The sequence below is a fragment of the Drosophila busckii genome, chromosome X, assembly GCF_011750605.1.
Source record: "Drosophila busckii strain San Diego stock center, stock number 13000-0081.31 chromosome X, ASM1175060v1, whole genome shotgun sequence".
Classification (NCBI taxonomy): domain Eukaryota; kingdom Metazoa; phylum Arthropoda; class Insecta; order Diptera; family Drosophilidae; genus Drosophila; species Drosophila busckii.
Genome location: NC_046608.1, coordinates 2,721,855 through 2,743,759, shown reverse-complemented (window position 1 = coordinate 2,743,759; position 21,905 = coordinate 2,721,855). Strand labels below are relative to the sequence as shown.

General features: G+C 39.6%; 1 protein-coding gene across 4 annotated transcripts in view; it reads right to left on the bottom strand.

Moving 5' to 3' along the window:
• LOC108605133 (neuroglian) overlaps positions 1 to 21,905 on the bottom strand; it is a 33,677-nt gene continuing 11,772 nt past the window's right edge. Inside the window, exons 1-8 of one of the 4 annotated variants that reach the window (XR_001915370.2) lie at positions 20,906 to 20,978; positions 19,643 to 19,772; positions 4,808 to 7,615; positions 4,469 to 4,633; positions 4,026 to 4,403; positions 3,862 to 3,965; positions 3,352 to 3,665; positions 1,961 to 2,209 (exon numbers count right to left, since the gene is read on the bottom strand). Coding sequence is in view for 3 of the 4 variants with exons in the window: in XM_017994699.2 (XP_017850188.1) it covers positions 214 to 401; positions 3,862 to 3,965; positions 4,026 to 4,403; positions 4,469 to 4,633; positions 4,808 to 7,615; positions 19,643 to 19,772; positions 20,906 to 20,978 (3,846 nt within the window). In the remaining variant the exon portion in view is untranslated. Of the gene's footprint in view, positions 402 to 1,960; positions 2,210 to 3,351; positions 3,666 to 3,861; positions 3,966 to 4,025; positions 4,404 to 4,468; positions 4,634 to 4,807; positions 7,616 to 19,642; positions 19,773 to 20,905; positions 21,253 to 21,905 lie in introns of those variants that run through there. The other 3 variants (XM_017994699.2, XM_017994700.2, XM_017994701.2) reach the window with 3 other exon arrangements.

The following is a 21,905-nucleotide window of genomic DNA, read 5'->3' as shown; positions in this document are numbered from 1 at the left end:
AAAATGTGTGTGTTTAATTATTTAATTTTTTTGTAATTTTGTTGCAGACACTTAAAGCAGTTTTTCACACTCATACACACACACACACGCACGCACACTCATACAGACATACAGTTAATAAAGTTGGGGGGGCATAGCTTTGATTGCGTGAATTAAAAGCAGTTATGTTTTTTAAGAGGATTGCGGGGTAGCCGACGACGACGACGAGGCCTCTTAGACGTAGGTGGCCACAGCGGCAGTGCTGGCGGCTCCAGTGGGGGCAGCTGGTGGTGCGGAGGCAGGCTGCGACGCTGGCGGCTGATGCGACGAGGCGGTGTTGTTTAGCGGCTGTGGACTAACCGGTGGCTGCAGCTTGCCGGGCACATATTGTCCTATGAACGAGCCATCCTCCGTGAATTGACCTGTGGGGCAAGCAGAACAAATGAGTTAATTAACAAGCAAATACAGTATATATTTTTTATAGCTTTGTTATACACATATGTGGTGCTGAATAATGAATGAGCCACAACCAATTGTCTTTAGATGGAGTTTGCAGTAAGCATTTTGTTTAGTTTGGGTCTTGGGTAATTAAGAGTTAGCGCAGCCCGTTAAATTTAAGGTCAGGTTTAGGGGTTCTACTAGTCTACAGTAAAGCAACAAACTTAAATTTCATGCGGCAGTTAAACATTACCTTCAATTTTAATTACATACAAAGTATGTAGCGTATGAATCGCTTTGCTAAAATAAAAGCAAACTTTTCTACAGATATGCGTAATGAAATCAAAATTAAGTTCATATTAGCGCTGAATATAAGAAAATAATAATTTTATGATCCAAAAAATAAATACATTTTGCTATAATTTACAAATTACATTTTATTGTTCATTTGTTTCATTAATTTACTTTATTTTGTTTCTTTCTAACATACGTATTGTTCCTTTTTTTATTATTATTTATCTATATAAAAAAATTCACATCTTGTATATAGTTTGTTTTTATTATTATTATTATTTGCTCAGTTTATTTAATAGGCGCTACTACACACAAGTAGAAAAAATACATAATCAATACACTTCATTGCATTTTTATCTATAGATTTCTTCTTTATAAACAAACTTTACAACGTTTCTCGCATTTGTTTACAAAAAAAGTAATAAAAAATTGCCAAATTCAATTTGATATACAAAAGATAATAATAATAAAACCATAATTTATAAAAATACATAGAGTTACACGAAATTAAAAATGTGAAACAAAACTCATTAGCAATAAAAAAAATTACACACGTATGCAAAATTTTCATTTCATTTCAAGGAGGGATCTACGCAAGAGGAGAATTTACATTACTTATTACTGCTATCTTGTTTTTTTTATTTTGTTTCTTGTTTTTAAAAAAATATTATTAAATTAAGACTTAAACAATATATGTATAATGCATTACATAGTAAGGGGTATTGAAAGGGAAACAATAATGTAGTTGTATAGAGCGGGAGGTTAGAAACGCACAGGTGAGATAGCAAGCGTCTGAGACAGAGCCAGAGAGAGTGGGATATGTGTGCGTGCATTATTGTGTGCAAGAGAGATAGCTAGAGAGTGTGCGCGCGCGCGCGAGAGAGAGTAAGAGAGAGAGAGAGCTAACAGTACACGGGCAGCTGCTTAGATTCATGAGTAGGAGATTTCATGTTGCATTTATTATTATCAATATTATTATCAAACTATTGCTGAAGTTATTGCGTCTTCTTCTTCTGATTAAAAAACATAGCCTTCTTCTTGCTGCGTCGTTGTAAATTTGTTCTTCTTCTTCTTCATTATCTTCTTCCTCTGCTTTTTCTTTTTATCTTTTTATCTGCTGCTGCGTCTTGCATGTGTCATGGTAATAATTTTAGCTTGGCAGTATTTTGAATTATTTGTTTGTTTGGTTTTTAAAAACTACGTTTAGCATTACTTTTTAAAATTAATAAAAAATATATCATTAAATATATTGATGCGGCTTAAAGAAAAATAAACTTTGATTTAACAAATTTGTTGGTGATGTTGTTGCTCTTGTTGTTCTTGTAGTTGCTGTAGTTGTGGATGGGCTCGGTTCGGTTATTCGTTTTCGTTAAACATTTCTTGTTGTTGTTGTTTCTGTTTCTGTTTCTGTTGCTGTTGCTGCTGGTAGTGCTTACAATATTAAATCAAAGTCCTTTGCGTCCATATTGGCCAATAAAGGAACCATCTTCGTTCATGCCTGCATTCGTTTGCAGTTGATGTTATTTATTTATTTTTATAGATTTTGTTTGTGATTTGTGGTTCGATGCGTTGATATCAATAAAAATATACATTTAAACATAATTAAAGAAAAGAAAAAATAATTCAAATTGATAAGTAAATTAAATAATGGTGCATTGGAAAGAATAAATTATAAACAAATAACACAAAACATAAAGTACAGTTAATAGAACGCAAAAACAATGAACAAAAACGGAAAAAAGTTAACTCAACACATGTTTGCTGAAACTGAACTACGACTATAACGATCAGATACAAATAACATATAGCACTTTATATAAGGCACATTCAATTGGATCGCTTACTAAGGCTACAAATTTTATGTGTTGGCATCTAGTAAAGATCCAATCAGTGCATGGATATATATATGAAGAGCTTTGGGAACTGAGGGGCGTTGGTTGAGGGGTGGGCGCAGCAGCAGCAGCAGCAGTTGCAGCTCCAGCTTGCCAGCAGTTAGTTGTCAAACATAATGAGTGAAAGGACGTGCACAAAAATGTAAGCGAAGCGCAGTAGTAAAGCCAGCAAAACAAAAAACATAAAAAAACAAAACCAAACATCATTTGCCAGAGCTTAAAAAAAAACTAACGCTAATTTAATTTTACCAGAGATGCCACAGAAATCTCTAGCGAAATATAATTCCGCGTTGTCACAGTACGCCGAGAGATTTTATGCATGGCCAGCGGATTGGGCGCTGTTTCATTCCGCGCATAATTCTTCTAAGAATTGGACTGTGGCACAGCGGAATGATATGGAAATGAAATTCAAGCAAGAACTGTATAACAGTTTGGGATGCTGCAGAATTCAATCAAATCAATTTCAAGCCATAACCAAAATTATCTACGAGCTGTTTTCAGGCGAAACATATTTAGTCTAAATTCTCTACAGATTGCTGTGGTAGCCCTGGATAATTTTGTTTTATATTACTTTTAGAACTTAACGTTAGTTTCTCTACAGCTCTTTAGCTGGCCAATTGTAAGCTGCATATATCTGTATTATACTATATATAGAGCATAAATTTGCAGCCAATTAACGTAACGTAACGTAACGTAATGCATAAAACGTAAAGTGCCTAAGCAAAGAGGCAAATGGAGAGAGCTCTACCTGAACGAAATTATGTATACGATAAATAGAAGAAGTTGTGGCTGAAAGTCGAGACCTCCGCTCGGCAATTGTTGCTGTCGTATATGTATGAGTGTGTGTGTGGTGTGTGTGTGTGTGTAAAGCAAAAACAAAACAAAACAAAATTGTAGGCTGTGTGCAACAAAATTATTATTGGCGCTTCATGGCATCATCGTAGGGCGGCGGCGGCGGCAACTGTGATTGTGGCTGTGACTGGCTAAGTGGGCTGGCTGGCGGCTGCTTGACGCCCACCTTGCGTGCCGCGGTGGCGGCATGACCAGCGGCTGTGGCCACAGCTATAACATCAACATCAAAACAAAAAAGGTTTTCGACAAAACAAAAAGGAAATCAAATGAAAGTAGTGTGTGTTTGTTTGTTTCTATGTGTTTGTGTGTGTGTTTGTGTGTGGGCAACATAGATCGACAAGAGGACACAACACACACAGCGTATCCTAAAAGGCAAGTTGCTTGAGTTTCGAGACTTGAAGCTTACCTGTATCGCCATCGCCGTATTCGGCCATCGAGTCAGTATCGCTCTCTACGCCGGGCTTATTCGCTGAACTAACGGATTGGCGACCAGCGCTCTTGTTGTCCAAGCTAAGATTACAAACTCATTAAAGTAACAATTGAGAATAGACTGTGGTTTACTATGCTTACGGTTGCGAGTACTCATGGAAGCCGCCCTCATCGGGATAATCGCGTCTGCCGTTGGCCAGCTCGCGATCATGCACATCGTATTTGCCGCCACGATTGCGCCGTATTATGCAGACGATAATGAACAGTATGATAATGATCGCAAGCGCCAGCATCATGCCAATGAACCAGCCGGCATTCGCCATGCTCTCGTTGGGCACCATGATGGGTCCCTCCAGGCTATTCGTATCGATCTCTGTCGTGGCGCTCTCCGTGAAGTAGTGTCCGTCCACTGAGACGACGCGGAACTCATAGACCGTATCCGGCTGCAGGCTCTCCACCGTCTGATGATCGCTATTTGTCTCCGCCTGCATATTCTTCCATTCGGTTTCACCCTTAACTCTGCAAAGAGCCAAACGCATTGAATATTTATATTTGATTTAGAATTTATGTGCTTAGGCTCTCACCTGTACTTGGTGAAGAAATGTGAGCCAGAACGTCCGTCGATGCTGGGCACCCAGTTGATGCGATAGGCGGGCATGCCGTTGGCTGAAGTCTTTGGCTCCCAGTTCAGAGTGGGCGTCGATGGTGGCATGGGACTCTCACTCAGCGTGCTCTTCTCAACGTAGTGTCTACAATAGAGATTTCGTCAAAATTAATAAGAATTCTAAATATACATTCAATATCTTTGGGTTATTGCCATACAACTCTTGGTTAATCTCCATAAATAAAATTCAGACAAAAATCTCTTGAGATTTCTATGGCACCTTCGATTATTATAAATATCTGATTTGTTTATTGCTTACTCAGTGCCCTCGCCCATTTTGGTGGTGGCGGTAATGGAGATGCGATATTTAGTGTCGGGCTTCAGTCCGGCCATCTTCATGCGAGTGGTGCGGGGATCGGTGATGTGGGGATTGTATTCACGTCGCTCGCCCACATAGCTGCCGACGACCTCCTCGTAGTAGAGCTTGTAGCCAGTGAGTTTGCCATTGGGGTTCAAAGGTTTCTTCCAGGTCAGCCAGAAGGCGGAGGAGCCCAAGGGATAGACCTCCAGCGTTTGGACAGCCGAGGGCACACCCTCGGGCGTATCGAAGTCGATGACGGCGCTGGGTGGACCGTTGAAGCGGCCATTGTAGGCAAGGACGCGGGCATAGTTCTTGGAGTCGGGCTTGAATTGTGTGACGAGAGCGGTATTGTGGATGGTGTGAACTTCGCGCAGACCCTCCTCGCCCTCGCTGTCGGTCCAGGTTTGGATCTTGTAGCCCTTGAAGTGACCACGCACCGACTCCTCGCTGACTGGATTCCAGGCGACGTAGGCGTGAGTGGAAGAGGTGAGCGTTTGCATGGTGAAATTGGTGGGTGCCTCCAAGGGGCGATCCTCGCCAGAGTAGCCGATAAGCTCCTCTGGATCAATGTTAGAGACGCCGCGCTCGTTGATTGCCACCACCTTGACAAGATATTTGACGAACGTCGGCTGATCGGCTATGACAATATTATCCTGACGCCAGTCATAGATCTCCTTGTTCTCCCAGGCAGCAGCGGGTATGTCACGCTTCCAGCTGACACGGTATTGGAACTTGGGCGCATTGTGCTCGATCTCTGGCATGGGTGTCCAGCTGATCACGAGGTTGGTGGGCTCCGTACCCTGGCCGACAACATTCTTGGGATTCTTGTAGGGCACATCCGGTTGGGTGGTGCAGGGTTCGCTGTGCTCCGACGGCGGTGAGGGACCGATCTTGTTGAAGGCGATGACACGGAACGTGTAGTTGGCCCAGGGCGACATGTCGACCACAAAGGAGAAGTCCGTGCTGGGCACCTTCTCGTAGGCGGTATCCCAGGAGGCGGGCGTGAACGAGGTGTTGAACTGTATGGTGTAGTGGAGAATGGGTGAGCGATTGTCGCCCTGTGGCTCCCAGTTGATCTCCGCCTTGTCCGCCAAACAGGAAATGCCGCGCAGCTTGGGCGCATTGGGCACATCCTGCACGATGAGATTCGCCTTGGCCGTCGCCTCATCCAGCTGCGTCTTGGCCACACATGTATATTCACCCGAATCCAGCTCCATTGTCTTGGCAATGGTCAGCGAGTTGTCATTGGTCTTCACGAAACGCGCCTCGGCCTCAAAGTCTATGGCCTGGCCGTCCTTATGCCATTCGATCACCAAGTCGAGCGTATCGTCGTGCGCCTCATTGCAACGGAATGTGGCAGATTGGCCGGCAGCCACCTCGTAGTTCTGAGGCTCCTGCGTGATGCGTGTGCGCTCCTTCACCACCAGCGTACCCTGGGCCGTGGCATTGCCGAACTTATTCACAGCATAGCAAGTGTAGTTGCCATTGTCCGCAAAGGTGACCTCCTGAATCTGCAGGTTACCCGAGGGCAGGACGTTGTAGCGACCGCCGGTCAGCCAGTTGCTGTTGTGGCGCCACTTGACTTGGGGCTTGGGTGCACCGAAGACCACACAGCGCATGGTTATGTTCTTGCCATTGACGGTGGCCTCGGCGCGTGGCGGCTCCTTGATCTGGGGCGCCACAGCCTGCACATTCAGGACGACATCCTTGTAGACATAGCCCAGCGAGTTGGTGGCGTTGCAGCCATAGTTGCCCGTATCCTTCTTGATCAGATTCACAATCTTAATATAATTGTTGGTCACAGTGCGTCTTGGGTTGGGTTCGCTCTGAGCGATGGGCTTGCCATTGTGTATCCACTGGATGGTCGGCTCCGGATGTCCCGCCGCCTTGCAGTTGAATATGACCTCCTCATCCTCGGAGGCGCTCTGATCCTCGGGCTCCACCGTAAAGTAGGGTATGGCATGTATTTTCAGATTGATCGAATAGGATTGCGCCTGGCCCACACCGTTGGACACATCGCAGCTGTAGGTGCCCTCGTCATCGAACTTTGCATGCCTTATGATCAGCGACTTGCCATAGTTGCCCTGCGTTATTCGATCGTTCCACTGCACCCGCTGCCCGTCCTTGCTCCACACCGTCTGCGGCAGCGGCGTTCCGCCATAGATGCAATAGAGTTCCACGCGTTTGCCTCGCAGCGCCACCTCGTTCTTCCTGGTCACATACTGGCGCTTGGGTGCGTATCGGTTCTGGCTGGCACTCACGCCCATCTGCTTAACATCGAGCAGGATCTTGTTGCCAATCTTGTACTCATTGCGGAACACCGAGGTCGCAGAGCACGCGTACCAGAAGTCGCCGCTGGCATCCTCGCGCGTCACATTCGAGAACCAGAGTGTACCCTCGGGATCCAAAGTCATGCGTGAATTGTTTATGGACTTGATGCCCACATTGCTCGACTCCTGTATCAACCAGTTGACCGTGGGCTTGGGCCAGCCATCGGGCGCCTCGCACTGCAGCGAGTAGGGCTCACCCTCGTTCGCCTGCACGCTGCGCGCCGCCTCGTCCTTGAATGCATTCAGCTCGGCCTTGCGCACGAACACGGAGTTGGAAGTGGCCACGCCGAACTCATTGGAGGCAAAGCACTGGTACTGGCCCAAATCCTCATCCTTTGGCGATGTTATCACCAGCGTACCGCGTCCAGGCTGACGCAGCATGCGATTATCATATGCCTGCCAGTCGAACTTCTTGCCGTTCTTAATCCAACGATATCTGCAAAATAATAAAGAATTGAGAGTATTAATAACTGGGATTAATGGCTTGATTGAGTTTCAATCTACAATGTATAACAACCCAAAAACATCTATTCAAATTTATATATTGGATTAATAGTGTAAGCTATGCTTTAATTATTTGTATATTTCATATTTTTACTTTAATTTTCATTCTCTCACTGATTAATTTATTAATGTGTTTCTATCTTGGAAAGCTCAATGACAAAGCTTTTGACTAATATTTAATTCAACTGCTTATAAATTTTAAGGAAATTGTTTTTGTACGCAGTCATTTGGAATTAAAAGGAGCTATTTATTTGATATATAAAAATATTTAATATTACAATTCCACATTATTGTATTTCTTTTACTGTTTCCAAAACGTTTGCCTAAAGATTGCAAAAGCAAAGATTTGTCAGCATACTTATGACCGTTAGTCTGTGTTATTTTATTAAGAGTAGTTTGCTCTCAAAATAGTTAAATTTGAAGCTTTCGCGGCTGGCAATTGCAAAATGTTTGCGAATTAACTCATTCACTTAACTCAATTGATTGAAGCTTTGAATCATTTAATAACAACAACAAAATGTTCAATTAAATGCTTTGCATGAAATCGCGCTTACATAAAGCAAGCCGCCGCATATATTTCATTTCACTTCATTTCATTTAATTTGATAGATTAAAGACATTAGTCATTTATACTAGATATGCTTGCCGGCTTTACTTTTAAAAATTTATTTCCTCATATGTTGCGCTCATTAATTGTCGAGCCGGCGCTTCAACAAGTTGATTTCCACATTTAATTTGAGTTAATCAACTCAACTACATGTGTCTATATAAGTATATTCATGCATATATTATAATTATGAATTGCGAAACTGTGTTTCAAGTCTCTGCTGCTCTTTCTCTTTCTCTTAAGCTGGCATAATTGCAATTAAGTGCTAAAGGAAGCAAGGCAAGCGACTTGGCTTATGCCACACACACACACACACACACACACAAACACACACACACAGAACTTAACTCAGTTGAGCTTTTTGTCAATTTGGTTCGTTGTTCTTTTCAATTTTAAGCAAGTCTGGCGCTCGATCTAGTTTATATATAGTACTATATATAGATAACACTCAAAAGTTCAAGTCAATTATGTGAACTGTATGGGCTGCTTTAGCTTGTTAAGCGAGCATTTCTTGCTTTTTTCGTTCCCAGTTTAATTTTATTCTTTTTTTTTCGAGACATTGCCAGGCTAGGCGGCAACTGCCTCCCAACTCCCATCGTCGCCCACCAACAGCCCGTCATAGGTCAGGGAATAGGTCAATCATTTGAATTGTTTTTAAGTGTTGTAAGTTGAGGGCAGCGCCACGGCCGTCAGTTTGTTGAACTTGTAAGTGGCCCTGGGCCTGGGCCAACTGACTTCCTCCATAGGTTCAGTTCACCTTCAATAAGGATTTGCCCTGGCCTTTAATTAGAACTACAAACTTATTGTAGTGCGCATGTTCGAATTTGAATTCTGTGCTTTGCTATAATTTAGCAATTCCAATTATGCAGATAATGTAAATTTGAAGCTTAGTGGAAAAACAATAGCAAGATCGAAACAAAAAGCCTGGATAAATATATAGCAAAGTATTCGATTCGATTAGATTCGATGAGTGAAAATAATAAAGAAAAACCTAATGGAAAACTTTGAATTTACTTAAATGCTTTAGCACAATTTGATTTGTTTTTTAGCAAACTCACTCTAATTATATTTATGAGAGTGAGTGCTCATTACTGAAATTATTGTTTGCTAACCTTGACTTAACCTTTATGATTTTATTATTTTATCATTATTTTGCATAAAATTGTATTTTATAAAATTAAAAGCTTATGGACGCTAAAAATAGATCTTGCTCATGTTTGTTTGAAGATTAAAATAAAAAGCGACTTTAGCTTTTAGTAATTTATGCGTCCGTGTGATTTTTCAGTGAATTTATGCGCTCGCGTAATTTGCGCTAATCTAAAGCAGCCGTGGAGCTCTCTATAAATCCCATTTGCATGCCCAAAGCTCTGAGCTGAGACCGGAGCTGAGGCTTATCGCTGGCGTTGGCATTGTGCCAATGACACATTGAGTTGCTGCCAAGCACCCCTAGATGCAATGTTAACCCTTGGGCTAACCTTCAGTTAACCCCAGCGTTTGGTGTTTAGGCGCACAGTTAATAAATTTTCCAGTGCTGACTCACGCGAGCGCATGAACTGGGCTCAGTGCACTGAAGCAAATCGGCGACACCACCAGCCAGAGAGACATAGAGAGAGAGAGGCGGGGAGGGAGTCAGTGAAGCGATCAGGTGGTGGCCAAAACTAAAAAAGGCAGCTAAGAGACACTGGAGAGACAACAGCTGCTACTTTTAGTTTTGGCCCAGGTCCTTAGCCTTTTGCTTTGCTGTCTGTCTGCCACTTGGCCACACCGCCTCTCTCTAATAGTTGCCTCTTCATGCTTGGCTCTTGTAAATGCGATTATAATCTGTATAGAAAATTCACACACACACACACACACATACATAGAAACACGACTGCGGTCTAGGCTATGAGTCATGCAGTTGCGGCAGGAAGCGCCCGTTGCGAGGGTTGCAAAAAAATACGAAACACGTAAAAGAAGAGAAGCAAAAAAAAAAAGAAAAAACAAAATAAATACAATATAAAAGTTCTGAGGAAAATGAGTAAACAAGCAGCGCTAAAATGCCGTAGCATACTTTTAAGCGCATTGCAATGCGCTCACATGAAGAAAAAATTAAATAAAAGGCTGCGGCAGCAGCAGCTCTCGGTCCCAAGTCCTGCCCCCTTTAGCTTGCGGCTGCTCTTTCATCTGCCCCACACCCCCATTTGCGTTTAGAATTTGCGCCCTAACCCAGTTTATACGCCAGTCTAAGCCAAGCTGAGCTACCTAGCCAGCTTTGAAGTAAAGCAGCCAAAGCAGCAGAACTAGAGAGCGCAGACCGCAGTGAAGAAACCGCCGACGAAGTAAGTAAAGCAAATGGCAGCTTTTTAGCCTAAAGTGCAGTGCAATGTGCTCTAAGTATGATGAGCCATATTTAAAGCAATTAGCCCTTTGCTGTTTTATTCTTGCTTCAATTTAAACCAATGAAGCTTTCGCTACTTTAAATGTGTAGCAAAAATATTCATATAAACAATCAGACAATCAAAAGCTGCACGAGCTTAATAATGTTATTCTTTATAAATTATATATATATTATAATATTTTACCAGATGACGACTGACTGACTTTATTTAACAAACATGACATTCGATACTTTTTGCGAAAAGGTTTCTAAATAAAAGGAATTTTGTTATCTTCAAACTCAAGACGAAGAAAGACAATAATGGGTTCGAAGAAAAGGCGAAAATATTCTAAGGCATGAGGCAATTTGCCTGCCTATTCAGCCAAGTGGCATTTTCTTTGCTCGGTTGGAAACTTCTAGCTATGCCGCTTTATTTATTACACCTGTCGCCTTCAGATTATTCACTCTTCCCAACAATCCAGCAACCTTCTTCTGACTTTCGGGGCCAGCGCCTAGTCACTTCACTAGTTGCCGGTCAGCAGCTTCCGTCTGCATTTCCAATCACTGGCAACCTGCTTTGTTTCTTATTCTAATACAATAACCCGAGACCCTGGAATCGAATCGAATACTTATGAAAATGGAAATGACGTTTGCTCAAGCTATAATCCGTTGCCTTAGTGACATCCACAATTGGCACTGAGCGAGGGAGTGTGGCTTTTAATCTTTTGGCATATTTAGTCTGGCCGTGCGTGGCTGTGATTGTGGAAATGTAATCGAGTTAGTGACTCATGTGACATTGTCGAGAGGAAATGCCAAACTTTAAATGCTCTGCTAAAGGACACGGCAGCAAGCAAGAGAGACAAGAGGTAAGAGCAAATTGCTGGCGCCAGCAGACGTCACTGGAGTTTCGGTCTCAGCTCGAGGGTTGAGCCAAAGCCTCGCATTGTACAGCGAAAAGCTTTTATGACAATTGTGTTTGTGTGTGTGTGTGTGTGTTAGGCTTAGAACTGGAGCACAATAGAATTGTCAAAAAGCAGAAAAACTGTAGTAGGGAGTGGTGGGTGGGGAGTCGTGGATTAAACGAGAAGCAAAACTGGGCGTGTCCCGGGGTCGTGCGCCCGTTGACATTTTACTCTGCATGTCAAACGTGCAATGACACCGCCGTATTTTAGCCAAGAACTTTAGACTACATCGTCTCCAAGGTAAACACACTCCAAGCTTCAACAAAAGCGCTGCGCACATAAAAATGGGCCAACGGTTTCAGTTGACACCGCTCACCACACACAATCGCTCATTTTAGCCTGTGGACTCTTATTAATGTTTGCCTAACATGCAAGCAATCCAATACTGAACGCACCCACAAAACCCCAAGCGACACAGCCGAGACCCTAGAGACTCCCTCAGTGTGTGTGTGTGTGGAAGTAGTAGTAGTATTAGTTGCGTATGTGTGGCAATTAGTTGCGCTCTTGGCAACAAGCAAACAAAAGCAACAGTCCTTAGGACCAGAGCAAACAAAGCCGTACGTACATATATAGATTGCCATATCGGAAGCGTCAGGGCATGTGTATAATGGCATATCCATTTCATATAATACTTGTGAGTCTAAAAATCGATACGTCTTTGGACTTCGCCTCAAATCTTAAGCGATTGCAATAAAAGACTTTCTTCTCTTTCTCTTCCAATCAAGTCTCATGGCCATTGCCATTTCCTTGTTCATATGGATTGAACACCTTTCTAAAACCCATTCACATATTCAATGGGTGCGTTTCACACAATAGCCGAAGTCATCAAATCGATAAGCCTTAGACCCGAAAATCTCAAACGCTTTGTATTAAAAGTCTTTCAACTTTTTTCTTCCAATACATCAAGAGGTGCTCAATTCCATATTCATATCGATTGGGACATATCTGAGACATTTTTAATAAGTGCACTTTGAAAATCGATAAGTCTTTCGACTTCTTCTCCTTCTCTTCCAATACCTGTTCTCAAATCTTAAGCAAAACGTCTGTCTTGTTGCCAGCTCTGCACATTCATAGTTGATTAGACCTCGCTTAGACCTTTCAATGGGTGCATAGTTCATAAATTTCTTTTCTGGGCGGAACGACAAAATTGCCAAACCAAATAGAGTACTAATTGACCCCGGACACGGACAAAGAATCGAAGCAAAAGAGCAGTGACAAAATCACACAAATTGCTCGACAAGTGCTGGTAATTATGACATGACTCACACACACACACACACACACATGCATAGTAGTGTTAAGTGTCAGTTGACTACTTAAATATGATTTGAATTGTTAATTAAAATTACAACAGCTTTTAATAGCAGTTGAGTGTGTGGTAACTTTTATTCAATCAGTACGCCCGCACATCAGAGAGTGCAAAGTGGAATTGCCCAATGCCCATTAGTTTAGAGTCTGCTGCATTATTTCGATGTGATGATATAGATTGGATATGCAGGCAGCGTCTAGCGTCAAGTCTAGGCCTAATGAGTGTCTCAATCCAAGGCGCAAACTCAATTAAATACCGAGAAACTTTCTATGTACAGCTATGTTGTTTTTATCGATTTACAAAGCAACAACAACAACAGCAACTCGACGAACTGAAGCATATACAACTCTTTTCAAGCGACGGATCAAGCGCTATCAACAAACGCTTTTAAGCAAAAACAAACATTATACAAAAGCTAAGGCAGCAGCCGCCACGTGGCTTAGGGTGGTTGCCACATATTCATGCCACCATGCCACGATGACTCATCAAGGCATAACTCTACTCACTGACTGACTTGACTGTATGTATGTGTGTGTGCACTTAACATCTGACATAAAAGCCACGACTGCAGCTGGAATTGGGAGTTTGTTGGAGTTGCTGGTAGCAATCTCTGTGCACCTCACCCAGGGGGGTTGGCATTCCTCTACAGGCAGTCAGCACCACTTGACGCTGTATGTGACGATGAATGAATCAAGTGTCCGCCCTCCCTCCCAGCCAGACTGCAACTGAGGTTTGTTTTCTTCCTGCCAGCACGAAACGCTAGACAACTCCCAGGCTGCGCTTGGTTTTAGATTTGGGTTTGGGTAACGACATGCAAATATTGTCTGTACTTTTGTGTACACACATTTAAAAAGCCGTTTCGGTTGCATTTATTCTGTTTTATATGCTGCTACTGTGGCAACAACAGTTGCCAGCAGTTTGGACAATTAATTGCAATTGCAGTTGAGAACTGCTCTTGTTTAAGTAGTAAATTAGTACCCGTTAAGCTATCGATGTAGCATTGATGTTGCAAATACAAAGCATACATGCTATCGATAATTATCGAGTGTTATCGCATAACATACACATAACTGACGTATTAATTCACTTATCAAAAAGTGCTCAATAAATATTTTGTTACTTCGACAGACTTTCATAAAGACTTTAAAACTCAGCGATAAGTGCTATCTAATCAGATAATCCCTTTGTGTACACTTATTAATTATCAATAATTATCAATTGTAATATAGCGAACTTTGCATATTAATTCAATTATAAAATCCTCTATGCAGACTTCATGCAAATTAATTTAATTAAAAAATGGTCGATAATTATGTATTGTAACATATCGATAGTCATCTTTTATATAAATATTTTGTTAAGCAATTGCAGCAATTTCAATTACTTGGAGTGACTTTAATATAGACTTTAACACTTATCGATAAGTGTTATCGTAACCAGTTAATTATTGATTGAATTGACTGCCGCTCATTACAATAGACTCGCACACATCGATAACAGCTCATATGTGTATATTGATTATGTCACTTGGCGTTGTAAAAATAGACAAAAGCGACAAATTTACGTTGCCACCTGCACCGGAAACAATTTTTGGTTATGAGTGCGTCAGAAACGTTTTGAGGCGTTCTTTGCTTTGCTTTTCTTTTCTATTATTTTTTTATTGAAGTTAGCAGCGTCATTTGAATGCTTACGGTGCACGGCGGCAATCATTAAAACACAACAAAAAAGAAATGCCGAAAAAAACAGAACGACAATGTTGCTGTTGCTGTTGCTGCTGTTGTTGGCCTTAAGCAACAGCAACATGTAAGCTGAGGTCAGAACATGTACATAATTGTAATGAGTTGAAATGGAGAACAGAGAAGAGCGAGAGAGCTCGAGGTTAACCGTTAGAAAGGCAGCGAAAAGCAAAAAGGGATAAACATAACGTGGGAAAGACAACAAACAAAACAGGGTTCAAAACAGAAACTAAAACTCATCAGCAATTGCAGTTGCAACTTGGGACGAGTCTTGGTGCACGATTTTTTAATAGACCTCAGAGCGCTACTTATCAGTTGAGTGTGTGTGCTCAATCTAGAGTTGAAAGTTGTAAAAGACCAGGCAATGTATACACAAGTTTAGTTTAAGTTTGCCATAAGTTTCATATTTATAATTCTTGTTTGCTTTAAAAGCAAAAGTCTGCGTCGCAGTTCATTGATTTTCTTCAATATCGCAGTACAAATATCGAAAAGTATTATTATATATATATATATATTATATATATTATATATAATATATATATATATATATATATAATATGGTAGCTTAACCGCCCCAATTACCAAAGCCAAAGCCAAACAACAACAAAACTGACAGACAAATGACAAATGTTCGCATCGCTTGCGCCAAAAGTTTGATTGATACGCATGAATCATGTCCATGCCCATTTGGGTACGGAAGTACCCCCAAGTGCATGAGTGACTGACTGACTGAGACATGAGGGTGGCTTCTGACCCATAAGCCAGAGCCAGACGTCGGCCGTCGTTCCAGACGTCTGCCCAACTGCTTGTTGTTAATACAGCATAAAAATAAATAGTTTATGCAATTTAAAATGCCGCTCGCTCTTGCTCTGTTGCTCCAACTATCAAAAGTGTATTTGCCAGTCGTGCATGGCCCAACTGCCTGCGGCAAAATGTGCTGATGAAGTTGATTTTAATCACACGATGACGACGACGACAACACACAAAGTGGGTGGGGAGACTCCATTGTGGGGCTGAGGGTTGTTGCTGCCATTTAAAGCTCAACGCACAACTTTTAGTGTGTGGAAATTATTTTCGTAATTTTTTTTGGCGCCAGTTTGACGCGACCCGGCACATTAATATACATGAAGTAGCTATAAAAACAAACAAACAACAAACTCTCAGGACACAATGCTGTAACAGCCGGCGCCAAAGGAGCAAAAATAACAACCAAGGACATTTACATCCGCTAGAGTGAGCGCCTTGCAAATGCGCGCTCTGGCGTGAAAAATCAATGAAGCTACATGGCTCCAGCTCCTACAGGCAGCCAGCAGCAGCAGCAGAAGCAGCTGAAGCAACAACCAACAAGAATATACTCAACATATGTAATAAGCAAAGGATTCGCTTTAAGAGCAACATATAGATACCCTAGAGAAACTTGAGAGCAGCTAAAATATTGGAGCAACTCATTAGATCTCATTAGCTGCTGCATTCAATAATAATAATAATAATAAGAGATATATAGTAGTATTTTATATGAGCAATACATATTTTTAAATTATTTATTATTTTTTGCTTCTATTTTATTTTATTTTATATACGCTGTTTATCATATTTTGATATAGTTTTTTTTTTAAATTTATTTTATTTAATTTTTTTTTTTAATTACCAAAGCGCATCTTGTAACCCTATCAACGTTTTTTGCTTGCTCAAATTTTATCAGCCATGGCGTATGCGTAATTTATGCCATAGAGCACTCGCTTGGCTGGAGAAAAAAATCAGCAGCAGCAGCTCACAGAGGTCGTGCCAACATATGTTTAAACTTTAAACAATAGTCTCGTTGCTTTATTCGCAGCGCCCACACACTCAACAAAATCCAAACTTGAAACTAGTTTTCGTTTGCTGTAAAGTTCAAGAAGCAAACAACTTTGGCAGAACGTTTTTTTCACAGCTGCAGATACATTCGTATATATGTATATATAGCTACATTATGAGAGGCTAGACGAGGCGACTCTTCATGTTGCCAAGCGGCAAAGCGTTTAGCTTAGCTTTTGCTTTATTTATTGTATATTGTGGCGAAGCTGAATTGCTAAACTTGACTCTGAAATAAAAATGTGCGCGAAGCGATTTAAGTTTATTTGCAACAAAGAAAAAAAGACGCACACGCCATGAAGTGTGTTAAATGAATGTTTAAAGAATTTATAAATAAACTACTATTTAACATATACATATGTATGACTATTATTAAGAAAACTTTGACTTATCAAATTCAGACTTGCAAAAGGAATTCACTGAAATTGCAACTGAAGCACTTCATGGCTATAGCCACTTAACGCTAACTTTAATCTATGTGGAGCATATCGCATTCATAACAATGAGCACACATTTATTTATTACTCATATGCATATCGAACGCTGCGCGTGACTTTCGATTAACACACTGAGTGAGTGAGTGAGTGAATGAATCAGCCTGCAACGCTGCCACCTGTTGTTGCCACAAACTAGGGCGCAACCAATTTAGAAGCATACAATTTAACTATATTTAAATCAACCTTATAATTAACATAAAAGTGCTAAAAAAGCAGAAGCTGTTGTGCTTGGGCGTTCTATAAATAAGCTGCAACAATTTGTGTCTGTGTTGCACATTAGCTGACAACAACAACAGCAGCAGCAGCAGCAGCAGCAGCAGTGAGAACAGCAGCAGCCAATGACAACAATAAAAGTATGTCACGCTGAATCACAGAGGCGTACAGATAGATAGACAGCTATACTATAGATAGTTGGAAATAAAAAAAGAGAATGAGGCGCAACTTGTGTAAGGCAAACGCCCCAAGCTTTGGTTTACACTTTGCTACGATGAATGAATTAATTTATTTCAAGTACAGATTTTTAGTTTAGCACTTAGGTGACTGCTGCCAAATTGTCAACAAATTGCGCTTTGCTTTTCCTAGTTGCACATTTGATAATTTGCCAACAATTAAATCATTGGCCAACAAATTAATTGTTAATTGTTAGCTCAACTTTTACTTTTCATTACGCTAATAATTTGTATTATGCATGAAAAACGCTAAATTAATCATTTGACAACAGATGGCGCTGCAATTGACGCTAGTTAGGCAACATAACAAGAGCAATTTCTATAGAAATGCCCGCTGGGCATTACGTAATATCTTTTTGGCGCTGTCCATTGGTTTACTTTATATATATAATGTTTATATATATCAAAGCATATTCTAAGCGTGCCCGAACTACGTCCAGTCAAACTGGTTAGAGCTTTGCTACCTGTCTGTCCACTTGCCAACATCATTATCAGCTACAACATCATCAACGCAGAGACAACGTCATCGTCATGGCCTAACACACACACACACACACACACACACATACACATGCATTTCCCACTATTAACCCATTTGATGAGCTGTGTAAAAATAAATAAATATGCGTTTTATAGGATATATTCCACTTGCTAGCTACACATCTGCTACACTATGTTGAAACTATTTTCGAACAGCTTGGCTATTTTTCATATTTTCCGTTCCGTTTTTTCATTTTGGAATTTTGTTTTCGGCGCGTCACGCAGTTTTTCCGCTTCAAACAACGTGTTTTATTATAGTTTCGTTTGTTTTTTTTTTTTTTTGTTGTTTTTTTCTTTTTTATTATCGTACAAGCTCGTCTATAAAAAAAAAAAAAGCGGCAAGAACTAAATTCCGCATGTCGTAATGACTTTGCATGCAAGTACAACAAGCAATCAGTTTTTTATAGAGAAAAACGAAATGAAACGTGTTTCCAACAGGTTCTAAGCCAACTTAGTTTCTTTCTTTCTTTCTTTTCAACAATTGTGAGTCATTTGTAATTCAAATGATGTCTCATCATTCATCAAACAAAAATACTTTGACCATTGGCCTCATGACACACACCAAAGGGGTGGGGTGGGGGGGCGTGGCGTCAGAGAAAGCAGCATACATACAAAAATAAAATGCAATTTATTTGACGAGTATTTGTATTTTATGAGACGATCCTCAACTCAACTCGCTGCTGAAAATTCTACGCAAGCAATTAAAATAAACTAGGCATAGCCACACACATTCTATAAAAGCTCTCGCCCAAAAATAAAAGTCATAATAATAAAGACATTTCATTCTTTCACTTCGTATGGCGCACACTAATTCTCAATGGAATTTTTACTGCAAAAATTTTATAATTAACCAGCAGCCTTACAATCACTATTCGATATTTTCAATGAATCAATGAATCTGCAGAATAAATTTTACTAAATATATTGCATATATTTTTGGTATTTTATTGCTAGTTTTTAATTATTATTATTTTTACTTAAAATTTTTTGCTCTTAATTTGAAAGTAGTTTCAATTTGTAAAATGCTTTTGGTCTTTTTGAAAATAGACAGCAAAAAACAAGAACAAATTAAAGTTGTACGCACTCGACGTGTTGATACACTTTGGGCATGATTGAGCTTTTTTTAATTTGGTGTCTTTAGCGCTTATAGACTTCGAGTTCATGTAGCTCATACAGGCAGACGAACGATTCGACTGCTGATCAAGCAGATATATCCCTTGCACAACAACATAATACCCTTATTTATAAAAAATAGCATAGTGTATAACTAAACTAAAAAACAAACTTGCTGCTGTATAAAATTTCTCGTTCGTTCGTTTTTTTTTTTTTTTGTATTATTGTAAAATTAAAAATATTTGTGACGTGTTCTATATGAGACAATGCCTATGCTTTTATATACAATAAAAAAAACAAGCATATATTGAAGAAACGAAACGAAACAAAAAAGTTTTGAACTGTCTGCTTTTTTTTATGTTGTGTGCGTGCTTTAGGCATCTGCTTGAAATTGATTTATGTAAATTGCGTCTAAGCATGCTTAGCTGTATATAAACTAGCACATGTCGCTTCGCTCTCCTATATATTTATATATAACGTGTAGTATATAGCCCAAAATGCAGTGGCAGTGGCACCCACAAAATTTCGTGTGTACTTACTCTGGTTCCGGGTGTCCATTGGCCTCGCACTCAATAATGAATGGCTTGTCGCTCTCTTTGTTCGCTTGCGCCACCTTGAACAGCAGCTCATCGGTGGGCGGCTGCTTGGTGATTTTTGGCGGTGAGTTGTCTACGAGAGAAGGCGAGAGAAAAGGGAGCAATAAGCATGGGCATGGGCAAGGGGGTTTACTAATTGGACACATAAATTAGATCCTAAATCTTTGCACACGCTTTCCCAATACTTGTCGCTTCTATAACATTTATATTTAATTTATTGTTGCTCACTATTTCTGGCAATCTTTGGGGATTTGACTTGCTCTTTTAATATTTAATTAAATGCAGTGTTAATTTGTAGCTCCTTGCTTGCTCCCAATATATTTAATGAATTTATAGTGAGACATAATGAACTTTTAAATCTGCCATATACAAACTATAGCTTAAGTCAGCTAACAACAGCGATTGGCCTAAATAACTTAGTATTTGACATAATTTATGGCTCAATTGAAATAAATTTAAATTAGATTCCAGCACCAGGGATTACCCATGTTGTGTGCATTGGCTGCAATTTTTAATTGATGCTAAATTTACGAAATCAACTAAATTTATGGTAATTAATAACCGTTAATTTTGCTTTCCTTTGCACTTAAAGAAAAATATTTTTTTTTTAACTATTTGCCAAATATAGAAAACAACTATGAAATTAAATACAAAATACATTATATGAATAATATAGATTTGTTTAACACTCGCAATATAAAAATATAATTGTTTTTTTTTTTCTAATTATTTTTCAAAGAACATTTACTTTTAATTGCTTTTTGTAATAATAATTTTCATTTACAGTTCATAAATTCTTGAATAACACTCACAATATAAAAATATAATAGACATTAAATAAAGAATGAAATAAATGACGTATAAGACAACAAAAAAACAATTGTGTTCTATTTTGTTTAGGGGTTTTAGTTTTGAATATTACTTATTATTGTTAATATTTGTAAACTGTGTGTAAAATTTAAATGTAAACTGAAGCTTCTTAATATTTGAGCATTAAACTATTTGCTACATTTTTGGATACCTAATTAATCCAATGGGAACCATTAATTATTTAGCAATTTATTTGTTTGCTGATAAGTAAATATAATATTTCATATGTGCATATTTTTTGTTATTAATTCCCCAATCGACTTGTGTGCGAAACCTAATTACAATTAAAATGTTGTTCGTTTTGTTTTTTATTTTTTATTCATGAATGAAACTTACCCTCGACCGCAATGGTGCTGCCCAGCAGGGCGGCCATCAATATCGCGGCTAGCATCGTGGACTGCCGCCGCATTTTAGTTGTTGGTAGTCAAACAGTTCTCAATTGTTGTTAATGCCCCGGCGATATGTATGGGGTGGCGGTGGTGGTAGTGGGGGGAAAAATCTACAAAAACTAGCGGCGCAGTTGTATTGTCAGAGAGTTTGGAATGTTTTTTTTTTTTTTTATTATATTGTATTGTTTGTTGCTGCTTCTTCTGCTTCGTGTGCTTCTTGCTTAAGTTCTCACAATTTTCTTACTAATGAAAATTGCATTCAAGCGAGCGCTTTTCCTTTTTTCCATGCATGCACTACAATTGATGGGAACAAAGGGGGTCAAAGGGGGGGCATTGAGCTACTTTTTACACATAAATGCTAACGATGCACAAAAGTTTGAAACCCGTTTTAGTTTTAGTTCACTGTTCACTTTTCTTTCAGCTTCAGTTTGTGTGTCTGCAAAGAGAAGAAAAAAATGCAATTATTAATACATATTTGTTGAAGTTTATTTTAAGCTAACAATTTAGGCATTTAATATTATAAATATGCTTTGCTTGTATTTGTTTATGCAGTAAAGAAGTGAATATGCAAATTGTTAACAAGCATATTTTGCATGCACTAATTTTCACATCTGTTTTCAATTTTGCAATTTTCTTACGACGAAATAGAGCAGCTGCTGATTGCCTTAGAAAGAGAGAGTGTGGGTGTAACAGCAAAAGAAAGAGAGAGAATGCACAATGTACGTTTAATTAATTTATTGTATTCTAATCGAATTATAATTGAATGAAAAAACTAAAAACTCTAAAGAAGAAGACGATCAAGAAAATATAAAAACTTCAATTGCAAATATTATTTGCAAAATGTATAATAAAATTTCAAAATCGCCAAATAGCCATAAATCTAGCTTATATAGCATTAATAGCATTCGTTATTAATTTTAATAAGCTTAAAATATTTTATGGCATAA